A 20571-nucleotide genomic window follows, 5' to 3' on the forward strand; every position below is an offset into this window, starting at 1 on the left:
ACCCCCTACATATTTAAAAAAAGACTTCTTATTGTCCTTAATCTGGGAAGCTAGTCCCAGTTCCATCTCTGCCTTGGCCTTCCTAACTGCCCCTCTACATCCCCGAGCTTCAAAGAGTGCGTTGGGTTGTTACAAGTAAAGTGTATCTGTGCTTCCAGAAGTCTGTCCTTCCTTGCTCTGTAAAACCTTAGAGTTAAAGCAGTGGCTTATGGTCTTTCTTGTAACATGGAGTTCCTTGTGAGTGCTTTCCCTGCTGTCCCAAATCCATGCCCACCTTCCTGCAGGCCACAGGTACCTTCTTCTTCCCCTCTGATCTCTGCCATCAGTTCCAGGACTCTGCTGTCCATGCCAGTGCTTTCTCCTCTGCCCTAGGGACTGCTACCTAGACACTTGTGCCATTGTGCTGCTGGCCAGGGATACTAACCTCTTACCTTCACGTGAGCTCGATTCCTTCCTGAATAGGGGGTGGAAATGCTGGGATAGCCCTTCCACTCTCCCAGCATAGAGCCACCCATGCCTCCCATACCGTAAGCTCCCCATATGTCATGCACCAGCTTAGGCCAGGCTGGGACTCTTGGGAGTTTCCAGCTTGCACTGGAGGTGTTTTTGGGGTGTGCAGTGATCATAGCTCAGTTCTTCTTCTTGAGACTTGCAATAAAATCTTCACCTGAGTCTCCTAGGGGGCTTGGTGTCCTGACCTCCTGTTCTGCAGGATCACTGAGGGTTTTGCTCGCATATGGGAGAGAGCTCCCCACAGATTTTAGGCTAGGAATAAGAGAAGCCGTAAGTGACCCTATGGGTTCAATTTGAGGCTGAAGCTCTGATAGCAATTGTCCTCAGAAATGGCTGCTCCCCTGATGCATGGGGGAGCCAGTCGCACTGATTAGTAGGGGTTGCCTGGGATGGGAGGTGCCCTGAGCTGCTGCCAGGGTATTTTGGGCGTGCAGCTATTCACTTGAATAAACTTGAAAAAAACAAAAGAGAGAAGTCTTAGTGTTGGACTTCCCGTGTTCTGTGTGTGGCGAGTGAATCCAGGAGGCTGACATCGGGGTCTTGAATTGAGTGGGGGACTCCAAGCAGTGGAAGGTGAGGGGTGGTTCTGCACGTGTCTAGGGTCCAGTGAATTTGCACAGCATCAGAAACCTGCCCCTTGGCCTGGCTCACCAGGCCACAGCAGAGCCCTGCAGCTGGCACGTGGCTGGCGAGGCCAGGCTGCATCAGCAGAAGAGGCTGGCAGTGATGTTGCGTGCATGCGTAGATGCTGCGCCAGGCCCATTCCTGCTGGAGGAGGGATGGTGAAGCCTCCTAATTAGCCAGAGAGACAGCTGAGCCTAGAGCGTTGCTAGGTTACAGAGGAGCACCTCTTTGCCCCACGCGTCCCCCCTCCCGCTGGAAAACAGCATCGGCTCAATACCCCCTGTCGTGCCTGGATCCAAGAGCTGCCGAGGAACTTGGAGAGGGGAGGGCAAAATCCATAAGTGATGATGTAATGAGCCGCCGGGGCGGTGGTGGGAGAGGCCAGCGGAGAAAAGAAGTGTGGCCTGCGGCTCCGGCTGCTGGGAAGGACCCGGCCTTCACCAGCGCAGCAGAGCCGCTCTGATTAGCAGTGTCCATCGCAGTCCGGGTTGCAGGAGGAGCGGTTGCTGGATTATCGCAGGCAGTGGATGGCAGATAACAAGGAAAAGCTGCAGCCATTTGCAAGTGCTCACGGGCAGACTGCGCTCCAGAGACTCTGTCTACAGAGAGCCGTGGTGTTGTGATTGAATGTGCTAACTGTCTCTTTCTCTGCCTCCCTGTTTTCTCTTCCTGTCTCTCTCTCCCTCCCTTCATCTCTCTTTTCTGCAATGATGAGGCAGGCCCCAACGATGCGGAAGGTACAATCTGCTGCGTCCACGCGAGCGGTTTTCACGGTTTTCGTTCTGCTCATTTTCTGTTGAGCGTGGAGGCAGCTGAGCTGCGACTTTGAGTTCCCAACTCCGTTGCGTGGTGGCTGTGGCGAGGCGAGCCAGGCGGGGGGTGTTCGGCCACAGACGGCTGCCGTTTTATTTCTGCCCTTTCCCACTTTCAGTTCTCCTCTGTTTTCCATTTCACCGGGCAGACCGCTTGCGCTGCATGCTGTGCTTCTGCAGCCCAGCTCCGGGCAGCTGGCTCCAGCATCTTCTCAGTGGCTGGAGGATATTGCTGCTTGCTTTATAAAAGTTGCATGTTAATAGCTCACCTTGCTGGCTGTTTTGTCTGCTTTTCAAATTGTCAGCAGATTGTGATCTATGCAGATTGCCTCTCAAGCTGCTAGTTTCTGTTAGTTACAGCATAGACTGGTTCTCATTCTCTGGGTACCAAGCTAATTATTTTTAGCCTAACCAGATCGTGCAGCTTTAAGGAGCAATGGATGAGGTTTTATACCTTATCTCATAGAAATGAGGAAAAATGCAAAATGAGCCAAAGGCAAAGATACAACTCTAATTGGGAGTACTGCAGCAGCTAGAAGACTTGCAGTCCTAATTCTGTTACATTAAATGCACTTGATTTATGGATAATGGACCCTTATGCTAACCATAGGTAGTGACACACTTTGTCGTGCAGTGATTAATTTTAAAAACTGCTTTTCAGTCCCTTTCCAAATGAAAAGTTTTGCAAATGCTAATTGTTTTTGGCTCTTGGGAGCAGAAAGATAATGGAGTTTTGGCCAGGTCCTCAAACCAACATCCTGCTGGTGTTTTTATCCTATTGAGGCCCAGCCTGCATTTCTTTCAAGGAAGTTTTAAAGCCTGCCGTAATGATCTGGTTTACTTGTGGTTTTGCTTTATTTAGACACTTTTCTGGTTGGCTCTCCTCATACATCCTTTTTCTGTGCATGGCTGTTTTTGAGAGCAAGCTTGTATGTTAGGGCTCTGGGGTTTTTTTTCTTTTCTTTTTTTAATGTATATTGTAAAATTTCTTGTCAGTTGCAGCTGGCAGTAAGTAACTTCTGTCTGCTAATGGGGAATTATGCAGCCAGTCGCAGTGTTAATTCCAACAGGTTGAGCATCCTGTGAGAAGGCTTGAGTCTGGGGGAAAATGAAGGATCTCCCAAGCGTGAACTGAATCCGGGCTCTCACTCTGGAGGGGAGGTGCAGTCTTGAAGCGTGTGTGTGCTGTTAACATGCATGTCTTCAGAGGCTGCCTGTCCTCCCGCCATGGAAATGCAAGCAGGGCTCTCCCGGTCTGCCAGAAGCTGCCCCTCAAGGTCTGCGTGGCAGACTGCGTGGGGGAGGGAGGGCAGGAGCAGTCGCTGCGTTGGCTGCCAGACAGTTCCCCCTTCTGCTCACCCACATGAGTCGTCTCCAAATTGCCCAAGCAGGGCTGGAGCGATAACTCACCAGAGCTCCCAACCACGCCTTCCTGGCATAAAATGGAGCAAGCTGTGGCCACCCTCATCTTGAATCTAAAGATGCATGGCACACCTACGACTCCCAGCATCCAGCACTGCCCTTGTGATCTGAACAGACTATTCTGCTCAGGCTAGAGTTGAGGTCTGGGGAACCAGTAGGGCCTGGGGCTGAGCCGCCACCGTGAAGAGAAGGGGGCAGGCCCCACTGGCTTGCAGCAGGAGCCATGCTTTGCTCCTCCAGATGCAGGTCAGAGTCTTGCCCGATTCCTGCATGCTGTGTTTGTTTTGGGTCCCAGACACTTTATATTGAATGTTGGGACCTTGTGGAGGCGCAAAAGTTGCATAATAGCATTCAATATTGATTTGCCTGCTTTACGCAGTAGAGTTCGGGACCACAAATATTTATGGCTAGCAATGAAATAAAATATTCATTGCCAGCAATCTTGAGTGTATTCCCAGATCGGGGGGAGCCTTAAATTCTGGCTTGAAGCTCCTGCTCATTGCTCTAGAACAGAGGCTTCCCTTGCAGTAGGCCCATCCTTGATCCACACTGGCCACGAGGACCCATCGTGGTGCATCACTCCAGCAGGTTGCACGGAAAATCCGTGTTGGGGAATTTCCGTGACAGGTTAGCTGTATCTTAATGTGATTAAGTGGCTGGAAATGAGGAGTGACAAGCATCTCAGAGCAGCCATCCTCATGCAGGTTGCCAGCAAGTGCTCCCTTGACCTCCATTGGGCCGTTTTAATTCTAAAGCAGTCGTCTCCCCTGCCTGGTGGAGACAAAACAGCGGTAACAGCCTGTTAGCAGTTCCTTTGCAGTCCAAGCCCCAGGGGCTGCAGACCCCTACAGAAGCCTGCTGGAGGAGGCTAGCACTTTATTGCATCTTTATAAGGTCACATCAGGAGAGAGGAGGCATGTTGGAGTAGGAGCCTTAGTCTGAAAGTAGTGTTGCCCAGAGAGCGTGAAGCTTCATCTCCTCCAGGCCTGCCAGAGATCAGTGAACCGTGGGTGTGACCTTCATGTCCATCCGAGCCATTCACCCAGTGAATCCTGCAGTTGCTGCGGCGGTTGAGTCCTTCCAGAGCGTGGTAGTTTGGACTGAACTACTCTTCCACGTACCCACTTGGCCCAGCTGACATAGGGATTAGGAAGGCGCCTGCCTCTCGCTAGCATTTTGCTTAACCTGAAGGCAGGTGGATTTAGTAAAAGTTGCCCCGAGATGATTCTCAATTGATTTTGTGTTTGAAGAGTCAATGTGGGTTGGTTCAGGCCCCTAGCCGGCAATTGGTAATGCAGGGAGATGAATTCGGTAACCCCCACAAAGCGTTTCTCTCTGGGGCTCCTCATTCCAGCAGCTGGATTGAAGTTAGAGCATTTCTTGACTGCAGAGATTTGGTTGCCAGTTTAAAATATCCCAGCTTCTGTTTGCTAATCTTTGGCAAGTACCAAAGGCTCATTATATCAGCTCCCTTGTGAGCCAAGAGGTCCATTCAGCTGGCGTTTCCATCGCCGACGCTGGCACTTTCGGTCTAAACACTTCATCAGAGGACAGCGGGAACCATGTTGGAAGCGACTTTCTCTGACAATAGGGACTTTGTTGTGTTCCTCTTTAACATGCTCTGGTGGGAGCCCAACTCTTGGCAAGCTCTGCATGTTAATGGGCTTCCCTCCTTGCCAAGTCCCCGAGGAATGAGGGTTTCTCAGGGTAGGGCTGCTTTGTGGAAACTCTTCCACAGTCCTTTCCCCCAGGGAAGGTCAGAGAGAACAGACAACTGCATTAGATTCTCAGAGCATTGTTCCCAAGGACTTTGTGTGAAGCTCGTGGAGGGCTTGTAGCCTTCTGAGAGTGCTTTGAAAGAGCTTGCAGCCCCCTCCTAAATTGGTACTAAATCATCCCCAGGTCTGAAACTTCTGCTCTTTGCTGGGAAGCCTTTCCTGGAAGTGTTTTGCGAAGTTGAAAAGAGTGCTTTGAAGCCCAGAGTCTTTCAGTTCACTCTTGAGGAACTGTTGGCCTGGAATTTGAGCAGAGGGTGCATCCCAAGATGATACCACGCACATCTGCCCTCTGCAAGGTTTGCCTGTCCTCCAGGGAAGACTTAAGTGATCTGTGCAATTCTGGCATTTAAACAAAGAAGGGAAAAGCTGGAAACCGTGTTTTACCTGACGTGCAAAAGCTTGGCCTCCTGGTAGAGCTGGAGACCACTGGTGATGGAGCTGTGGTGCTCTTGGTCTTACTTTCTCTCTTCTACAGCCCAGCTAGAGGCCATGCTGCTTTATGGGGCTCTGCTTTGGGCTCGGGCTGGCGTGCCCGTGGGCTGTACTAATCAGGTGGTCGTCAGTCAGTGCCACGTCTTGTTCCTGAACTGTGAGCCAGGAGGGGATCACAGGGACTGCATTTCTGTTCCTTAAGACTTTGTAGCCTGCAATTTCTCTTTTCAACAGTAAAAATAAGGAAAGCAGAATGTAAAAGACTTTAAACCTGGAAAGTGCCCTCGTTATGCTGTGTGGGCCACTAGAAATGCGGTAGGAGAACAGCAGGTCTATCTCTAAATAGTTCTCTTCTCTTTGGCTCATTTGCTCCCGTTAGCTGGAGTTACAGACCCAGACAGACGGAATAGATCCCTTCCCACTTCTACTCTGCACTGTCTGAAGACGAGTGCTGTAGGCTTGCTTCGACCTGGATTATCTGTTACCATTTGAACTGTCAGCATTAAGAGCCTGATCAAGTGTCCCAAGATCTGTGCTGAAGGCATGTTGGTGCAGGGTTGGCTGCCCTACCAGTGTCAGCCTCCTTGACCTTGTTAAGCCTGGCCTCAGACATGCAGCTAACAGCTCAGTGGTGCTACCTGGAAGCATGTGGTGCACCACATTTTATTCACAGGCAGAGAGAAAGTCGCATCTCTGCTTGGAGAAGGCATCTGAGCCCAGAATGGAGGTGGAGTAATACAAACCCTGCTCTCTTAACTGAAGCCAAATGATGTGGCTGGTCTTTGGGCCCCTGCTTATTAACACTTCAGTCACGTCTCCTAAGGAAAGGGGCGATGTCCAGCCCTTTCTCAGCAGAGGAGCTTGAACCTCGGGTTGCGCAGCGATATCTCAGCCGCAGGTTTCCCTGGGCAGCCCAAACTACCGTTGTAAGATGGTTCCAGAGCCAGACATCGAGCTGCAGGATCCCCCCAGGATTCAAGCAGGCAGAACTTGCATAGTGATGGAAGCTGTGAGGCTGAGGCACCTCATGGCCCTGCGTCTCCATGTTGAAGATGAGGGTGGCTGATGGAGCTCTGTGAGCTATCCTTGGCTGGAGCAGGCAAGCCCCAAGACCGGGTGAGGAGATTTTCCTAGCTGGGGTCTGAGATGAGCTGCTGCAGGGGTCTGTTCCTTCAGGAGGTCTGCTGGGAGGTCTCTCACCTGGGCCCACCCTAGGAGCATGGGTTAATGAGCATGTACACCTGATGCTAATTGCAGTGATGTCTTTTGTTTCTCTACCTTGTTCTCTGCTGCATCTGCTGCCGCTGCCACTGCCGCCGCTGCTCCTGTGGTCTGTATCTCTGTTCCTGTCTTTCCCTGTATGAATGTTTCTCCTACTATGCCTTCTACTCCTGTTGCCCTCCAGACCACCACCCGGCGGCCCAAGGTGAGAACTAGCCCTGTGGTCTGCGGGCATCCATCCCTTTGTGGGAGCTGTTGGAGGGTTAATCCCAGACTCTGTTTCCTGTGGCCCTTTTCCCTACTCCTGAAATCTGGGGAGGCTCCAGAGACAATGGAGCTTCCTCACACAGTGTCCCCAGACCACAGGCATCTGTCTGTGTGGGCACAAGCGTTAGCGAGAGCTGTGCCATTTCCCAGAGCTAATGTAATGGGTTATAAAAGTTCCCAGATAATCCCAGAGCCACTTCACTGCCTAAGGGCCCTTGCCCTTGGCCATCCCCTGTCCCCTCCCAGTATCCACACCTCTGTGTTACTAATTGCTTCTCCATGGTTGCCGCTTGTGATGTTATGGGGCAGGGGCTGTGAGGGTCTGTGTGGGGGGGAGGGAGGTTGGAGCAGTGCATGCTGCAGAGCTGAAGACTATGTCGACAAGGATTTGGTAAGACCGTGGAGCCCTCTCTGTGTAAGGGAACCTGGCGAATCAGCCCTGCTGGTAGAGAAGGGCAGGGCTGGAGGAGGAGGATGCTTAGCTGGACCAGCCAAAGTCCCATAACGGCTGCATGGTGGTTTGTAAAATGAAAACTGGTTGCACGGTGTGTCCTGGGAGTGTGTTCTGCAAAGGCCTCCGGGGCTTATTTCACTGAGTTGAATGGGTAAGGCCAGGAGGAGCCAGGTTTGGTCACTGTGTGCATAAAGCAATGTTCCCTCAGCCTGACCCTATCCTGGACTCTGAAAAACCTTCAGCATTGCCCTGTAATTCCTCAGTAATTTAAGCCTTGCAGTACTATCCTGATTGAGTCTGGGCTGCACCCTGCTACTTTAGATGTGTAGGGGTTCCCTTCTCCGGAGAGCATCTGATTCAGGACATGGAATAAACCCTTCCTTCAATCCCACTGACAGACATTACTGAGCTGCCATCTGCTAAAGAGCACGTAGTCCAGATCATATGCATAGTCCAGAGAAGAGCCACGCGCATGATCAGAGGTCAGGAAAACAGATCTTACGATGATAGGCTGAGAGCCATGGGGCTCTTTAGCCTGGAAAAGCGCAGGCTCAGGGGTGATCTGATGGCCACCTATAAGTTTATCAAGGGTGCCACCAGGATCTGGGGCAACGTTTGTTCACCAGAGCGCCCCAAGGGATGACGAGGTCGAACGGTCACAAACTCCTGCAAGACCGTTTCAGGCTGGACATAAGGAAGAATTTCTTTACTGTCCGAGCCCCCAAGGTCTGGAACAGTCTGCCAGCGGAGGTGGTTCGAGCACCTACATTGAACACCTTCAAGAGCAAATTGGATGCTTATCTTGCTGGGATCCTATGACCCCAGCTGACTTCCTGCCCTTTTTGGGGGGGGGGGCTGGACTTGATGATCTTCTGAGGTCCCTTCCAGCTCAAATGTCTATGAAATCTATGAAAGAGCCCTTTTCCGTCAGGTGTCCAAGGAAGATGCAGGCTCTGGGATGATCAGGAAGGGGACAGCATGGGCTCCAGAGGCCAGGAGGAGCAGTAGTTCTGAGTTGTGCGGCCTTTGCTGCTGGCAGGGAGCACAATCCTGCTTTCACCTAAAGAGCGCCAGCGCCAGCTCCCCTGCTGCTGCCCGCCATGATGGGACAACCTGGCCAAGAGATGTTCTTAGGGACGAGCCATCTAGGATGGGAAGTGCATCTCCACCCAGAAGCTTGTCAATAGAGCAGCTCAGAGCTGTGTGGAAGGTGTTTGCAGCTGGGCACCGTGCGAGTTGGCCACTGCATTCTCCGTCCCCTTCAATTTGTGGTACTGAGGTGGAGCCCTTCGTTGGCCCAGTTTGGGAGGGAGATGAAACCAAGCATAGTTGAATCCCCAGGACTCTTTATTCTCCTGTTGACCCTGTAGCACCAAATGGGAGGCCATCGGCAGCAGTTTCTCCATTTGCGGATGAGCTCTGCCACAGCTCATCGATTACTCTTCAGATACCGTAAGAGTCCAATCCTGGTGCCACAGATCCATTTGCAGAAGCTGCAGGTCTCTCTGCTGGGATTCCTCTCCTTTCCTTCCTCCACTCTCTGCTGTGAGGGCATGATGCTTTGCCTCCAAACGGGGTGCTGCTTGGTGGAGGTTGCAGTGGCGTTGGGGTCAGTCAGCAGCCGGCTCTTCCCAGCTCTTGATGTTCGCATCTGTTCTCTTGTGGTCTGCCTTCCATGTGTCCTTGTCGTGTTTCCTCTGGCAAGATCTCAGGCCATTACTGAGCTGGGGCCAACGGGAGGCAGGAGCATATTAAAGCCCCTGCCTCCTCTGATGTTTCAGAACCAAAGCTGGAGGTCCGCAGTTAGACTCTGGAGGGCTCAGCCCATTTCTACGTGTCCATGGCGTTTGGTTGGACCACAGATGGCACCGCAGCACCTTCTGGTTGGAGGGACAAAGGCAGCTGCTATCACATCCAGGCAGACTTGATCTGTCCTCACGTTATGAGGATGAGTCTTCAGGTAGTGTCCCAAGACGGTTTGTCTCACCACTGGCGTCCCAGGGCACTAGGGAGTATCAGGGCTGCTGTTCTCTTTCCTTCCCTTTGACATCACCCACAAGTGGGCCAGGCTGGCTGTATCCAGTGCTGCATTGTTGGCTAGGGACCTCAACAATGCTTGTGTCACAGCACCTGATCCCCACCCCAGCAGGACCGAGCTCCCTCTTACCCAGATGGGAATGTACAGGTTCAGACACTTTCCACATTTTAGAAACTGCGCTGAGTGAAGCCATCCATTCCCAACCTAGTGAAGCAAATCCATCTGTCAAAATGTATGAAGACCCCTCTTAGCAGAAAGCCCTGGTTGGTTAGAATAGCTGCTCTCAGACATGGGAGATATCCAGCCAAAGCTGGATGCCGTGAGCCCGCTTCTCCACAGCGCGCCTCTCTTACACGTGTTAGATCATATCCTTGCGTTGTGTGCCCCATGCTCAGCCTGCCAACATGCTGAGGGGCTCAGGTCCTGAGGGGCAGGTGCTGTGCCAGCAGTATATGTACCATTCACCTTCCTGGCAGGGCTCCTATGTGACTTTGCCTGTACTGAATCATATGTGGTCTGGGCCTGAAACTCTGTAAAGCCAGCCCCAAGGGTGACGTGCAGTGGCATCTCAAGGAAATGAGCAGATCTAATTCCACCAGGTGCCACAGAGATGGGGCTGGTTGGAGAGGAGCCACAGGCAGTGCCTTTCTGAGCATTGGATGCTTCCTCTATAGCCTGCATTCCCTCACATCATAACTTTGATGGCAGAGAAGCCCATTGCCCTTGTTGGGCTCTCCGGCCTGTCCAGGCAGCTGCACCATCAGCACTCTGTCTTTACTTTCCTTGCCCCACGTTGGGTGTCAGTTTTTGTTAACATAGCACCATTTGCTTTACTTCCTTACTGAGCCTGGCCCATCCTGGGGGTCCTGGCCCTCCCAGATGCAGTTGGCGTTCTCCAAGCATCTTGGCAATTAGTTTAATTCCCAGCTGGTGTCCTGAAGCTAGAAACAAGAGCAGTAAGCAGAAGGAATGGTTTGACTCGCTGAGAACAGGAGCCAGACCTGCGGGGTGCAGGACAGATGTGTTGCAATATCCAGACATAGGTACCTGAAACCCGTTGTTCATTAGGGTCTGGAATGACCTGTTGAATTAGAGCTCAAGAGCTTCTCTCTGCAGATGTCTGGCTTTGGAAGCCGCAGAGCACTATCTCTTGAAGGGCTGCCCAAGTTTAGCTTTATCTAGCATATGCTCTGTAGGAGGGTCTCCAGCATGGAGTTACATTTGGTTTGATCCTTGCTGGGGACTCTACATCCTTTTCAGCCCTGCAGGCTAGTCCTTTGACAACATGTGGGAAAGGCTTGCCCCTCTACACCCTCCCCTGTATATGGATCTCCATCACTTCTCTATTTGGCCCACATTGGACTTTCTTCCTGGTTAAGACGAACAAACTTCTCCAGTGCTCCTTTGTTTACTGTCAGTTGCTGGATTTGCTCCAGTGTCTTTCCATGAAGTTAAAGGCTTCATCTCTGCAGTGCATTAAGTGCAAACAGATCAGACGGATCCTGGGACCAGGGAGGTCTCTGTGACACCCAACCAGCCCCTGCTTCTTTTGCCTGGGGGGCTGCCTGGGCTCAGTTCTTTCAGCATTAAAGCCAGGGGAGTCCAGCCTAGCTGCCTGCCTGCCTGGCCTGAGGTCAGGCACAGAAGATGGCCAATGATAAACTTCCCAGGTTCCCCTTTCTTTGCCTGCCTTTAGATCAGGGGCGGGCAGTTATTTTGGGCAGAGGGCTGCTTACTGAGTTTTGGCAAGCCATTGAGGGCCATATGACAGGCAGCCCAGGGCAGATTAATATTAATTTTCTAAATTTTTTGGGGGGCCCCGTGGGCCAGATAGAATGGCCTGGCGGGCTGCATTTTGCCCACCCCTGCTTTAGACTATGCTGGTGAATGTTTGAAGCCTGAAAAGTGCTTTTCCACCCTGGAAATGCCATTGCAGGTCCTGCCAGTTCTTGCACTGATCTGTATCATGTGCTCACTTGACAAGTCTGGTCCATTAGCCAGAGCCACAGCTACGTTATATTTTCATAGTTTCTTAGGAGGTAGGGTCGGAAGGGACCTAAGTAGATCTAGTCTGACCCCCCTGCCGTGGGCGGGAAAGGATGCTGGGGTCAAATGACCCCAGCTAGGTGGCTGTCTAGCCTCCTTTTGAAGACCCCCAGAGTAGGGGCGAGCACCACTTCCCTTGGAGGTTGGTTCCAGATCCTAGCTGCCCTGACAGTGAAGTAGTGCTTGCTGATGTTTAGTCTGAATCTACTGTCCATCAAATTATGGCCGTTGTTCCTTGTTACCCCCGGTAGTGCTCAGGGGAACAGGGACTCCCCCATTGCCTGCTGGTCTCCCTTGGCAATTTTATAGGCGGCCACCAGATCCCGCCTCAGCCTTTACTTGTGGAGGCTGAACAGGTTCAGGTCCCGTCACCTCTTCTCGTAGGGCCTGCCCTGCTGCCCCCTGACCATGCAAGCGGCCCTAATCTGGACCCTCTCGAAGGTGTCCACATCCCTTCTGAAGTGCGGCGCCCAGAACTGGACGTAGTACTCCAGCTGCAGCCTGACCACTGCTGCATAGGGGCGGAGGATCACCCCTTTAGCCCTGCTCGTGATGCATCTGTGGATGCATGCCAAGGTGCAGTTGGCCTTCCTGACCACGTCCCCACACTGCCGGCCCATGTTCATCTTGGCATCAGTGATGACTCCAAGATCCTTTTCTGCCTCTGCACTGACGACAGGGGAGTTTCCCAGCCTGTAGGTATGGTGCTGGTTCTTTCCCCCAGGTGCAGCACCTTGCACTTGTCAGTGCCGAATCCCATCCTGTTCTTACCCGCCCGCCCCTGTAATCTGTCAAAATCTAGTTGTAGCCTGTCCCTCTCTTCTAGTGCGCTCACTTCTCCCCATATCCTAGTGTCATCAGCAAATTTGAACAGGGTGCTTTTCACCCCCTCATCCAAGTCACTGATGAAGATGTTGAACAGTGCGGGCCCGAGGACCAAGCCCTGGCGGACCCCACTGCCCACATCCCTCCAGGTCGAAAATGACCCATCCACCACCACTCTCTGGGTGCGGCCCTCCAGCCAGTCGGCGACCCAACTGACTGTGTGGGCGTTGACACTACAAACACTTAATTTTTTAATGAGAATGGGGTGAGAGACAGTGTGGAAGGCCTTCCTAAAGTCCAGAAAGACTACGTCCACCAAGACATCTGTGTCCAAGGCTTTTGTGACCTGGTCATAGAAGGCCGCCAGGTTGGTCTGACAGGACCTGCCTCGAATGAACCTGTGTTGGTTGCCCCTGAGCATAATCTCCCCCGCTGGCCCCTCACAGATGTGCACCTGGATAATTCTCTCAAAGAGCTTCCCCAGGACCAAGGTAAGACTTAACGGGCCTATAGTTTCCTGTGTCCTCTTTCCTCCCCTTTTTTGAAGATGGGAACCATGTTGGCCCTTTTCCAGTCCTCAGGCACCACACCAGAACACCACTAGTGCTTGTAAAGCTGTCAGGCATCCCGCAATGACTTCTGCTAATTCCCTCAGCACTCGGGGGTGGAGACCATCAGGACCTGCTGATTTGAACACATCCAGTCCACCAGAAGTTCCCTAACTAGATCCTCACTGACGCTGGGCCTGTCTGCGCCTCCCCTGGGTCCGTCCGGAATCCCACTGGGGGGATGTCCCTGTCCCTGGTCAGAAAAATGGAAGAAAAGAAACTGTTAAAGAGATTAGCTTTGTTGCCTGGTGCTACCACCAGATTACCAAGCATGTCCTGCAGAGGCCCCACATTACTTGGTACTTTCTTTTTACCCCCTATGGATTTAAAAAAAGACTTCTTGTTATCTTTGATCCAGGTCGCTAGTCCCAGTTCTGTGTCCACCTTAGCCTTCCTAACAGCCCCACTACAATCTTGAGCCAAGGAGGTATATAATCCTCCTTGGTGATGGCCTCTCCCTTCCATTGGGCGTACACCTCCTTTTTGGCTTCGAAGCATTCGTGGATGCTTTTGGTGAGTCATAGGGGCTTTTGAGCACTCTTGCCCCCTTTGGTCCATGTGAGGATTGTCACACTTTGGGCTTGGAGGATCATCTCCTTAAGAAATGACCACTCTTCTTGGATTCCCAACTCCCCTCCCCTCTGGGACCTCAGTGCCTCCCTGACTAGTCTTCTTACTGCACTGAAATCTGCCCTCCTGAAGTCCAGGGCTGCTGCCTTGCTGCAGTCCCTAGACACCTTGCTCTGGATGGTGAATCTCAGCAGGAGATGATCGCTATTGCCCAGGTGGTTGAGCACCCGCAGTCCCCTCACTAGGTTGTCACCCATAGCCAGGACCAGGTCCAACAAGGCATTTCTTCTGGTGGGGCTGTGCACCTCCTGGGTTAGATGGAGGTCCTGGAACACGGCTAGGAACCTACGTGAGCAGTCAGACCTGGCTGCTTTTCCCAGCAGATGTCCTGTGAGCTGAGCTGGTTCCTTCTGGCGTGAGCTTCTTCCAAGGGGCTAAGGTCCTTTCTGTAATCACAGCATAGCTAATTCTTTCAGTGAAGCACGAGGCAAAAATAACTTGGCCTCTCGCTGCTGGAGGGAGTTGGGGAGTGGCCAGATGTTCTCATGTCCTGGTGTCCTCTGTACCGGGTTTGCACAGCAGCGCAAATGCCCTGGGATGTGGAATGGATAGTGTGACAGTCTTTGGGCAGCAGGCCTCGCCAGCTAGTGGCAAAGTGCAAGGAGCAGCTTGCTGGCGTGTAGCGTGAGGCTGCCCTGGGCTGATTTTGGCTGGGTGGGTTTTGCCCCCATTTGTTTTCAAGGGTGTTTTTCACAGGACTAGACTGCCAATGGAGGGGGTTTGCTATATTCTCACACTGGCATCCACATTTCTCCTGTGTGCATGCTTAGCCTTTGGTGTACAGATCAGGGAGAGCTCAACAGTACGTGGACATGGGCCTGCTGGGTTTTAGTGTCTTTCCCCACCATACCCGCACTCTGAGGAAGCAAAACCTTCCTGTCCGATGGCCACGGCAGCCCTGGCAAGGCCCTTCCCAGAAGCACCTTGTGTTTGTCATGGGTCAGGTTCATGGTAGCATCCAGTCTTCAGGGTGAGCATGTGCAGTCCGTAAGATACAGCACAGCACTGGCTCGTTCCTACTGATGGTGAGGAACTCCTGCAAGTCTTTTAGAAGGACTGGCCATGGGGCTTACTCCCTGGGTTTGACCCATGCTGGACAGCACTAGTGTTGTATCCCAGTAAGGGATTCTCCTACAGATCAGCAGGAGGCAGCGTACCAGAACAAACACAGTGCAGAGCTGCAGGAAGGCAGGAGCAGACAGTGGCGAGCATGTGAAATCCTGCACCGGAGACTCTTCTGACTTCCTCCTTGGCCATGGTGTTTTGCAGCCTACCCGGACCACCAGCTCTGCAGCCTCCAGCGGGACACCGGGGCCTTCGGGCTCGGCCTCGGCTTCCGGGGGTGAGATGAGTAGCAGCGAACCCAGCACTCCTGCCCAGACGCCCTTGGTGGCCCCAGTCATCCCGTCGCCTTCCCTGACCTCTCCAGTGGCACCACCCCCAATCCCATCCCCGACAAAGGTAAGGCTTTGCAGTGCACTGTTCTGGCAAGACTGGGCAAGCTTCATAGCTATAGCAGGTGAGGGGGTGGAGTTGGCTGTGAAGAGGTGAGCTGGCAGGGATGGAGTAAGAACTAGGGGCAGGGGAGGTGCTTCATGGAGTCCTAGAGCTCTGGGGTTGAAAGGGACCTGCAGAGGTCACATCCAGTCAAGCCCCTGCCCAAGGCAGGATCAGCCCTGTCTGAAGCAGCCCAGACTAATCCTGTGTCCAACCACAATTTTTGTGCTTCAGCATTGAGACCAGCCTCTTGACCTTTGGGTGATGTGGAGCTGTAGAATAGACCAGTGTACTGTGTGTTGGGTGGCACAGGGCTTTGGAACTGATCCTGAGGGAAAGATTTTGAAGTGCCACTTGCCTGGTCTTTAAAAAGCTGACTGGACAGCCTGTTAGGGAATATCCAGCAGGAACAGCTCTGCCTGGCAGCAGAGGACAGCTGGAGCTTCTCAGGTCTTTCTATCTCGCTGCTTGGTCTCGCTGGTAATTGTCCTGACACGTCTAGTCCATTTTTGTTCTTTAAAATAGTTTCTTGTTACTCCCCTCTTGTACAACCTTAATTAGCTGAAAATGGAGCTTGTGTAAGATCTAGGGCATGAGAGCAAAGCACTGATAGTGCAATAAATGAGAAAAGATTGAACCAGTAGGTGAAATGAGCTGGAAGAAGCACAGGTTTGGGGAAGGAAAAGGTATTTTAATTTCTAATTTGGGGTCTAAGCAGATGTTGCATTTGAAGCAGGATCAACTATGCCAGGATGTACCTTGGCACTGCTGATCCGCTTCACTGGTGTCTGCAAAGCCAGGGCTTTGGGGGCCTGATCCTTTGGGACAGTGGCCATGAGTGCCATGCCATGACTCAGGGCATGGCAGCATGATTTGTGTGTCATAGGTATTCCCTGCAGGGGGATTCCCATTGCTAGCAGGATTGGGACCCTGGAGCTCCTGGGGGTGCCTGCCTGGAGCTGGAGAGCATGAATGGCTCTGGGCTGCCCATGCTTTCCTGCCACAAGCAAACAAACCTTGGCTGCAAAAAGGCAGTGTGAACTACGACTGGGAATCATGACGCTCATCAGTTTGGGCATCTGCAGTGCAACAAAGGGCTAAGCCATTCATTCACTCGGATTCATGGTAGCACAAAGGTGCTGTCTGTTTGCAGACATAGTTCTGCATCACCTTGAAGGGATGCTGCCTGCTTAAACCAGGCGGGCCTGCAAACTGTTCACTTGCTGGCTGGCTATCAACATCTCCAGCTCAGGAGCTGAGCGAGCTGGAGGTATCCAGTCAGTTTGCGTGGCTGTTTGACAGCTTGTAGGGCAGCTTTCTAGAGATGGCAACAGTGCTGAAATCCTGTTGACAGCAGTGGGGCTCAGATGCCTGCTACATTTAAAAAAAACAATTGAGTTGTAGCATCTTGTTAGTGGCCTTCATAGCACCCATCCCTGTCCCTTGTGCGTCTCATGGAGATGCTCACTTATAGGCAAAAGCAATCGTTAGGCCACAGATTTGGGTTGGGGATTGGGGGCGAGGTACAGAGCTCTACCAGCCTGAGCCTGCTGTATGCCAGCCCTGTCACAGGGGTTCAGCACCTAGACAGCCTTCCTCCATGACCTTCTTTGCAGCTCCCCAGCACCTCTGCCTGTGCCTAGTGGGTGGCAGATTCCCCAGCCTGCTGACCAGTATCTTGACAATCGAGTGCGTGGCAGAACATCCTTGTCAGCTTGGTGCCTGCAGTGCTGGGGGTTGGGCCTGGATCTATGACTCCCCTCATAGTGCAGTCCCGTGCACGACCATGTGGTGCCTCACTGGGTTATGCTGCTTGAGCAATATCTCCCCTCCTGAGCAGGCAGCTCTCCAGCTGATGTGCAGCTCAGTGCTAGCCCCTTGCATGCCCTAGGCAGGTTCACGCGCTGTTCTTCATTCCCTTTGGAGCACAAGAAGCTTCAGAATAGGTGGACTGGAACCATAGAGAGCTACATTAGCAACCAAATAGCACAGCCCAAGTGCAGCTTTTGGCCACTTCTGTACTAGCAGAGCTGTGGGAGTTGCAGCAGCTCCCCATGAAAGGCCTGAATTGCTTCCCTGGTAGAGCCATCTCAGGGAAGGCATTGCAGTCTGGCTGAGTTGTGGTTCAGAGAGGAGACCACTTCATGGCTCTCAACAGTGCCCTGCTCCATCCTGGCCTGGTTAAAGAACTCCAAGTATGCAGGGTTGTTGTCAGCCCTTCCCTTACAGCAGTGTTATCCAGAGCCAGCCATTCTCTTGTGAGTCTGAAACTCTTTGGAGGGCTACATGCCGGATGTCCCCAGCCAGGCGTGCAGACCTGTTTGCCGTAACCACCTTTGAGACAGAAGTTTAGCCTATTGCATGAAAGCAGTTGGTGAAGGAGAGCAGTGAAAAGAAGGTGACACAGAGTGAGGTAAACTGTATCATAGAATCATAGAGATGTGGGACTGGAAGGGACCTCCCAGAGATCACATCTGATCCAGCCCCTGCTCAAAGCAGGATCAGCCCTGTCCAGACCATAGAATCGTAGAATTGCAGAGAAGCAGGGCTGGAAGGGACCTGCAGGGTCATATCTAGTACAGCCCCCATCTGAGGCAGGATCAGCTCTGTCCAAAGCAGCCCAGACAAACTCTGTGTCCAATCTCTTAACAAAACTACACGGTCATCCCTGATGCAAAACAAGATGTCAAACCTGAACCTGCCCCAGGGAAACCAGGGAGATGGAGGTGCCCAGAGTCCTGCTGACACAACCCTTGTAGTGTAAGCAAACACCTTTCCAGTCCCTAGTGCACCGTGCTTTGGTTTACACACAAACCTTAAAACGTTTGCTGCTGCCTCAGTTTAAGGTCACATAAGTTGTGTCATTGTGGCTCCAGGTTCAGAAACCCCAAACCTGCTTGTGGAAACCTTTTCTTTCCTTGCATGTGGCTTTACCCTGCCCATGGAGCTGGGGAAGAGATAGCAGAAGGGTTGGGTCTGGTACTCTGCTGGCTTGATTTTTCAGATGGGTCCAGAGATCCCAGTGAAGTTGGTAGGACATGCAGGTGCTCAGCACCTGAAAACCAAGACGTATCTCAGCGTGTCAAAAATTGTCCCGTACCCAGTGTGTGTGAAATGCAAATCAGTGCCGAGTCCAAGTGAGACTGACTCTGGAAGTGTGAGAGCACAGGGAACTTGATTGTTCCAGGAGGCCTGTAGTGATGCTGCCACTGAAAAAGGTTCTGCCTTTCAGTGCTTGGGTTGGATTTGAAAAGTTTGTGGCCTTTGTGTTTCATGGAAGGTGGTGAGCGTGGAGCCATGGCATGGTCTCTGCCCTGGGAGTAATTGCCTGCTTTTCCCTGGCTCTGTAGGAGGAGGAGAACCTGCGTGGCCAGGTGAGGGACCTGGAGGAGAAGCTTGAGACTCTGAAGATAAAGCGGAATGAAGACAAAGCCAAGCTGAAGGAGCTGGAGAAGTACAAGATCCAGCTGGAGCAGGTGCAGGAATGGAAGAGCAAGATGCAGGAGCAGCAGAATGACCTCCAGAAACGTCTCAAGGAGGCTCGAAAGGTGAGTTCTCCCAGCCTGTGCAGCAGCTTCTGTGATGGGGCTCATGCATGGAGCGGGTGAGTCGGAGGAGGTTTTAATACATGGTAGAGCGCCCAGATTTTGGTGTGATGCTGCCGGCATGAGAGACGACTATGCACGAGCCCTTCCTTCTAGAGGGATATGGTCCAAACGTGACGTCTGACCTTGATGCAGCCTAACCCCATGTGTCAGCATTGAGTAGAAGACCTGCTCTAGGCTACAAATGCTGAGTCAGACTAATGGGTGTTGAGTGATAGAAGACTTGTATAAGCATGAGATGGTTGGTGTTAAGTCTGCTTCAGGAGGCTGGGTGCATCGAATATTTGACATGGAGCCACAAGCGGCCAGAGAGCTAGATCACAGTTAGCACAGACGTGTTTACCCGTGCTGCACTCGCCCCTCCAGTGGACACACGTTTGAGTGCATTTCTAGCCTGTGGGACCCAGGTACCTGGTTCTGAAAGCCATGGGAATCCTCTGGAGAGCAGCATCCAGTGGGACCCATTGCCCCTTTCCTTCCCCATTCCATCCTGGAGAGCTCCCTAATGTAAATGGGGGAGGCTGCTGCTTCCTTTAATTCCTTCCAGTTGCCAAAGCAGCAGCAGGCTTCACTCAGTGCAGCACCCTTAGTGCTTTCTCCATTGCTTTGCGTTCCACCTGCCCCTCTGCTGATGGAGGAGTCTCTTGTTATCTGAGGCCAGTGCAGCACCAAGATTGCCAGACCCAGGTGTTCAGAAACCATGATCTGAGCACCAAAACCCATGGCTTTAGCTTGAGTGCAGGGATATTTGTGGGGATTTTCACTTGAATTCTGGCTCTGAAAACATTAGGTTGCACTTGAGTTACATTTCCAAGTCGAAGTTCTCATGTAATCAACTGCCTCCAGCAGCTGGGGCTTTGTGAACAGCATTTGGTGTCACCAGGCTTGTCACCAGCTCCTGTGACTTCATCCTGCTGGCACGGTCTCTGGCCCTGCCCTGGCTGATGAAGGAGGCCCAGCCCGGCGCCTCTTGTTACTCCCTCCAGCAACTAAGTACAGATCCGGGGCTGCTGAGTACAGGTCCTGTTCCCTGGGTAAGAAGAACACTTGATTCAGTGACCCTGCACTGCTAGGCCCCATCCCCATCCTGGTGAGTGCTGTCTGGTGCTGCAGGTCCAACTGCGCCCCTTGGGATGCCGCTGCCTTGCTGGTTCTGTGCTAGACACTGGAGAGTGACCTGACTGGCCCAGTGTGGGGTCCTGGCTGGGGTGCAAAGGGGGAGGCTTGTTACAAGCCTCTGCTCAGATCCAAGGTTTCTATTGCAGTGTAGCTGTGTGACACTGCGCCTCCTCCTGGCCATTTTCAGGTACAGACACCACTCTCCTGCCAAGGGACGATTCTCCTCATCTCACACTCCACCTCTCCAGTCCTCGTCCTGCAAATGAGAAGGAAGAGGCAGATCCCTTGCTAGGTCTTTGCTGTCTGATAACAGATCAGCTTACATCAGTCCCAAAGCTCTTTGTCCCCTTGATTCCAGGTTATACCTCAGGTGTTTTCTTTAGGCTTCAGCCTGCTTATGCTGCTTAGCAAATACCAAGTTGCCAGGTATGGGCTTGCGAGGCCAACTGCTGACAGTTTGGCATGGGCTGGAGCAGGGCCTGTCCTTGCACAGTCCTCTGTTCCACCTATCTGAGGGGTCCTGCGTTCTTCAGGATCCCCACCAGCACCTGGCATCATCTCCCCATGCTGGGGAGACATGGTTCCCCTGAAGCAGAGACAGAGACCAAGCTGCTTTTGCTGCCTGTATCACACCAACAGCAAACACAGCGATCATCAAGTTGGTATGCAGCCTTCATGAG

At 52.4% G+C, this 20571-nt stretch overlaps 1 protein-coding gene across 9 annotated transcripts in view; it reads left to right on the forward strand.

Moving 5' to 3' along the window:
* The window catches only part of DCTN1 (dynactin subunit 1), a 77813-nt gene that overhangs the window by 29125 nt on the left and 28117 nt on the right, over nucleotides 1-20571 (forward strand). For 4 of the 9 annotated variants that reach the window (XM_019554476.1, XM_019554493.1, XM_019554485.1 and 1 more), the window contains exons 5-8: nucleotides 1857-1874; nucleotides 6987-7007; nucleotides 14940-15131; nucleotides 18518-18715. In XM_019554476.1, coding sequence (XP_019410021.1) covers nucleotides 1857-1874; nucleotides 6987-7007; nucleotides 14940-15131; nucleotides 18518-18715 — 429 coding nt within the window. The remainder of the gene's footprint in view (nucleotides 1-1856; nucleotides 1875-6986; nucleotides 7008-14939; nucleotides 15132-18517; nucleotides 18716-20571) is intronic. The other 5 variants (XM_019554525.1, XM_019554533.1, XM_019554540.1 and 2 more) reach the window with 2 other exon arrangements.

Source organism: Crocodylus porosus, unplaced genomic scaffold, assembly GCF_001723895.1.
Source record: "Crocodylus porosus isolate Cpor-Errol unplaced genomic scaffold, CroPor_comp1, whole genome shotgun sequence".
In the NCBI taxonomy this organism is placed as follows: Eukaryota; Metazoa; Chordata; order Crocodylia; family Crocodylidae; genus Crocodylus; species Crocodylus porosus.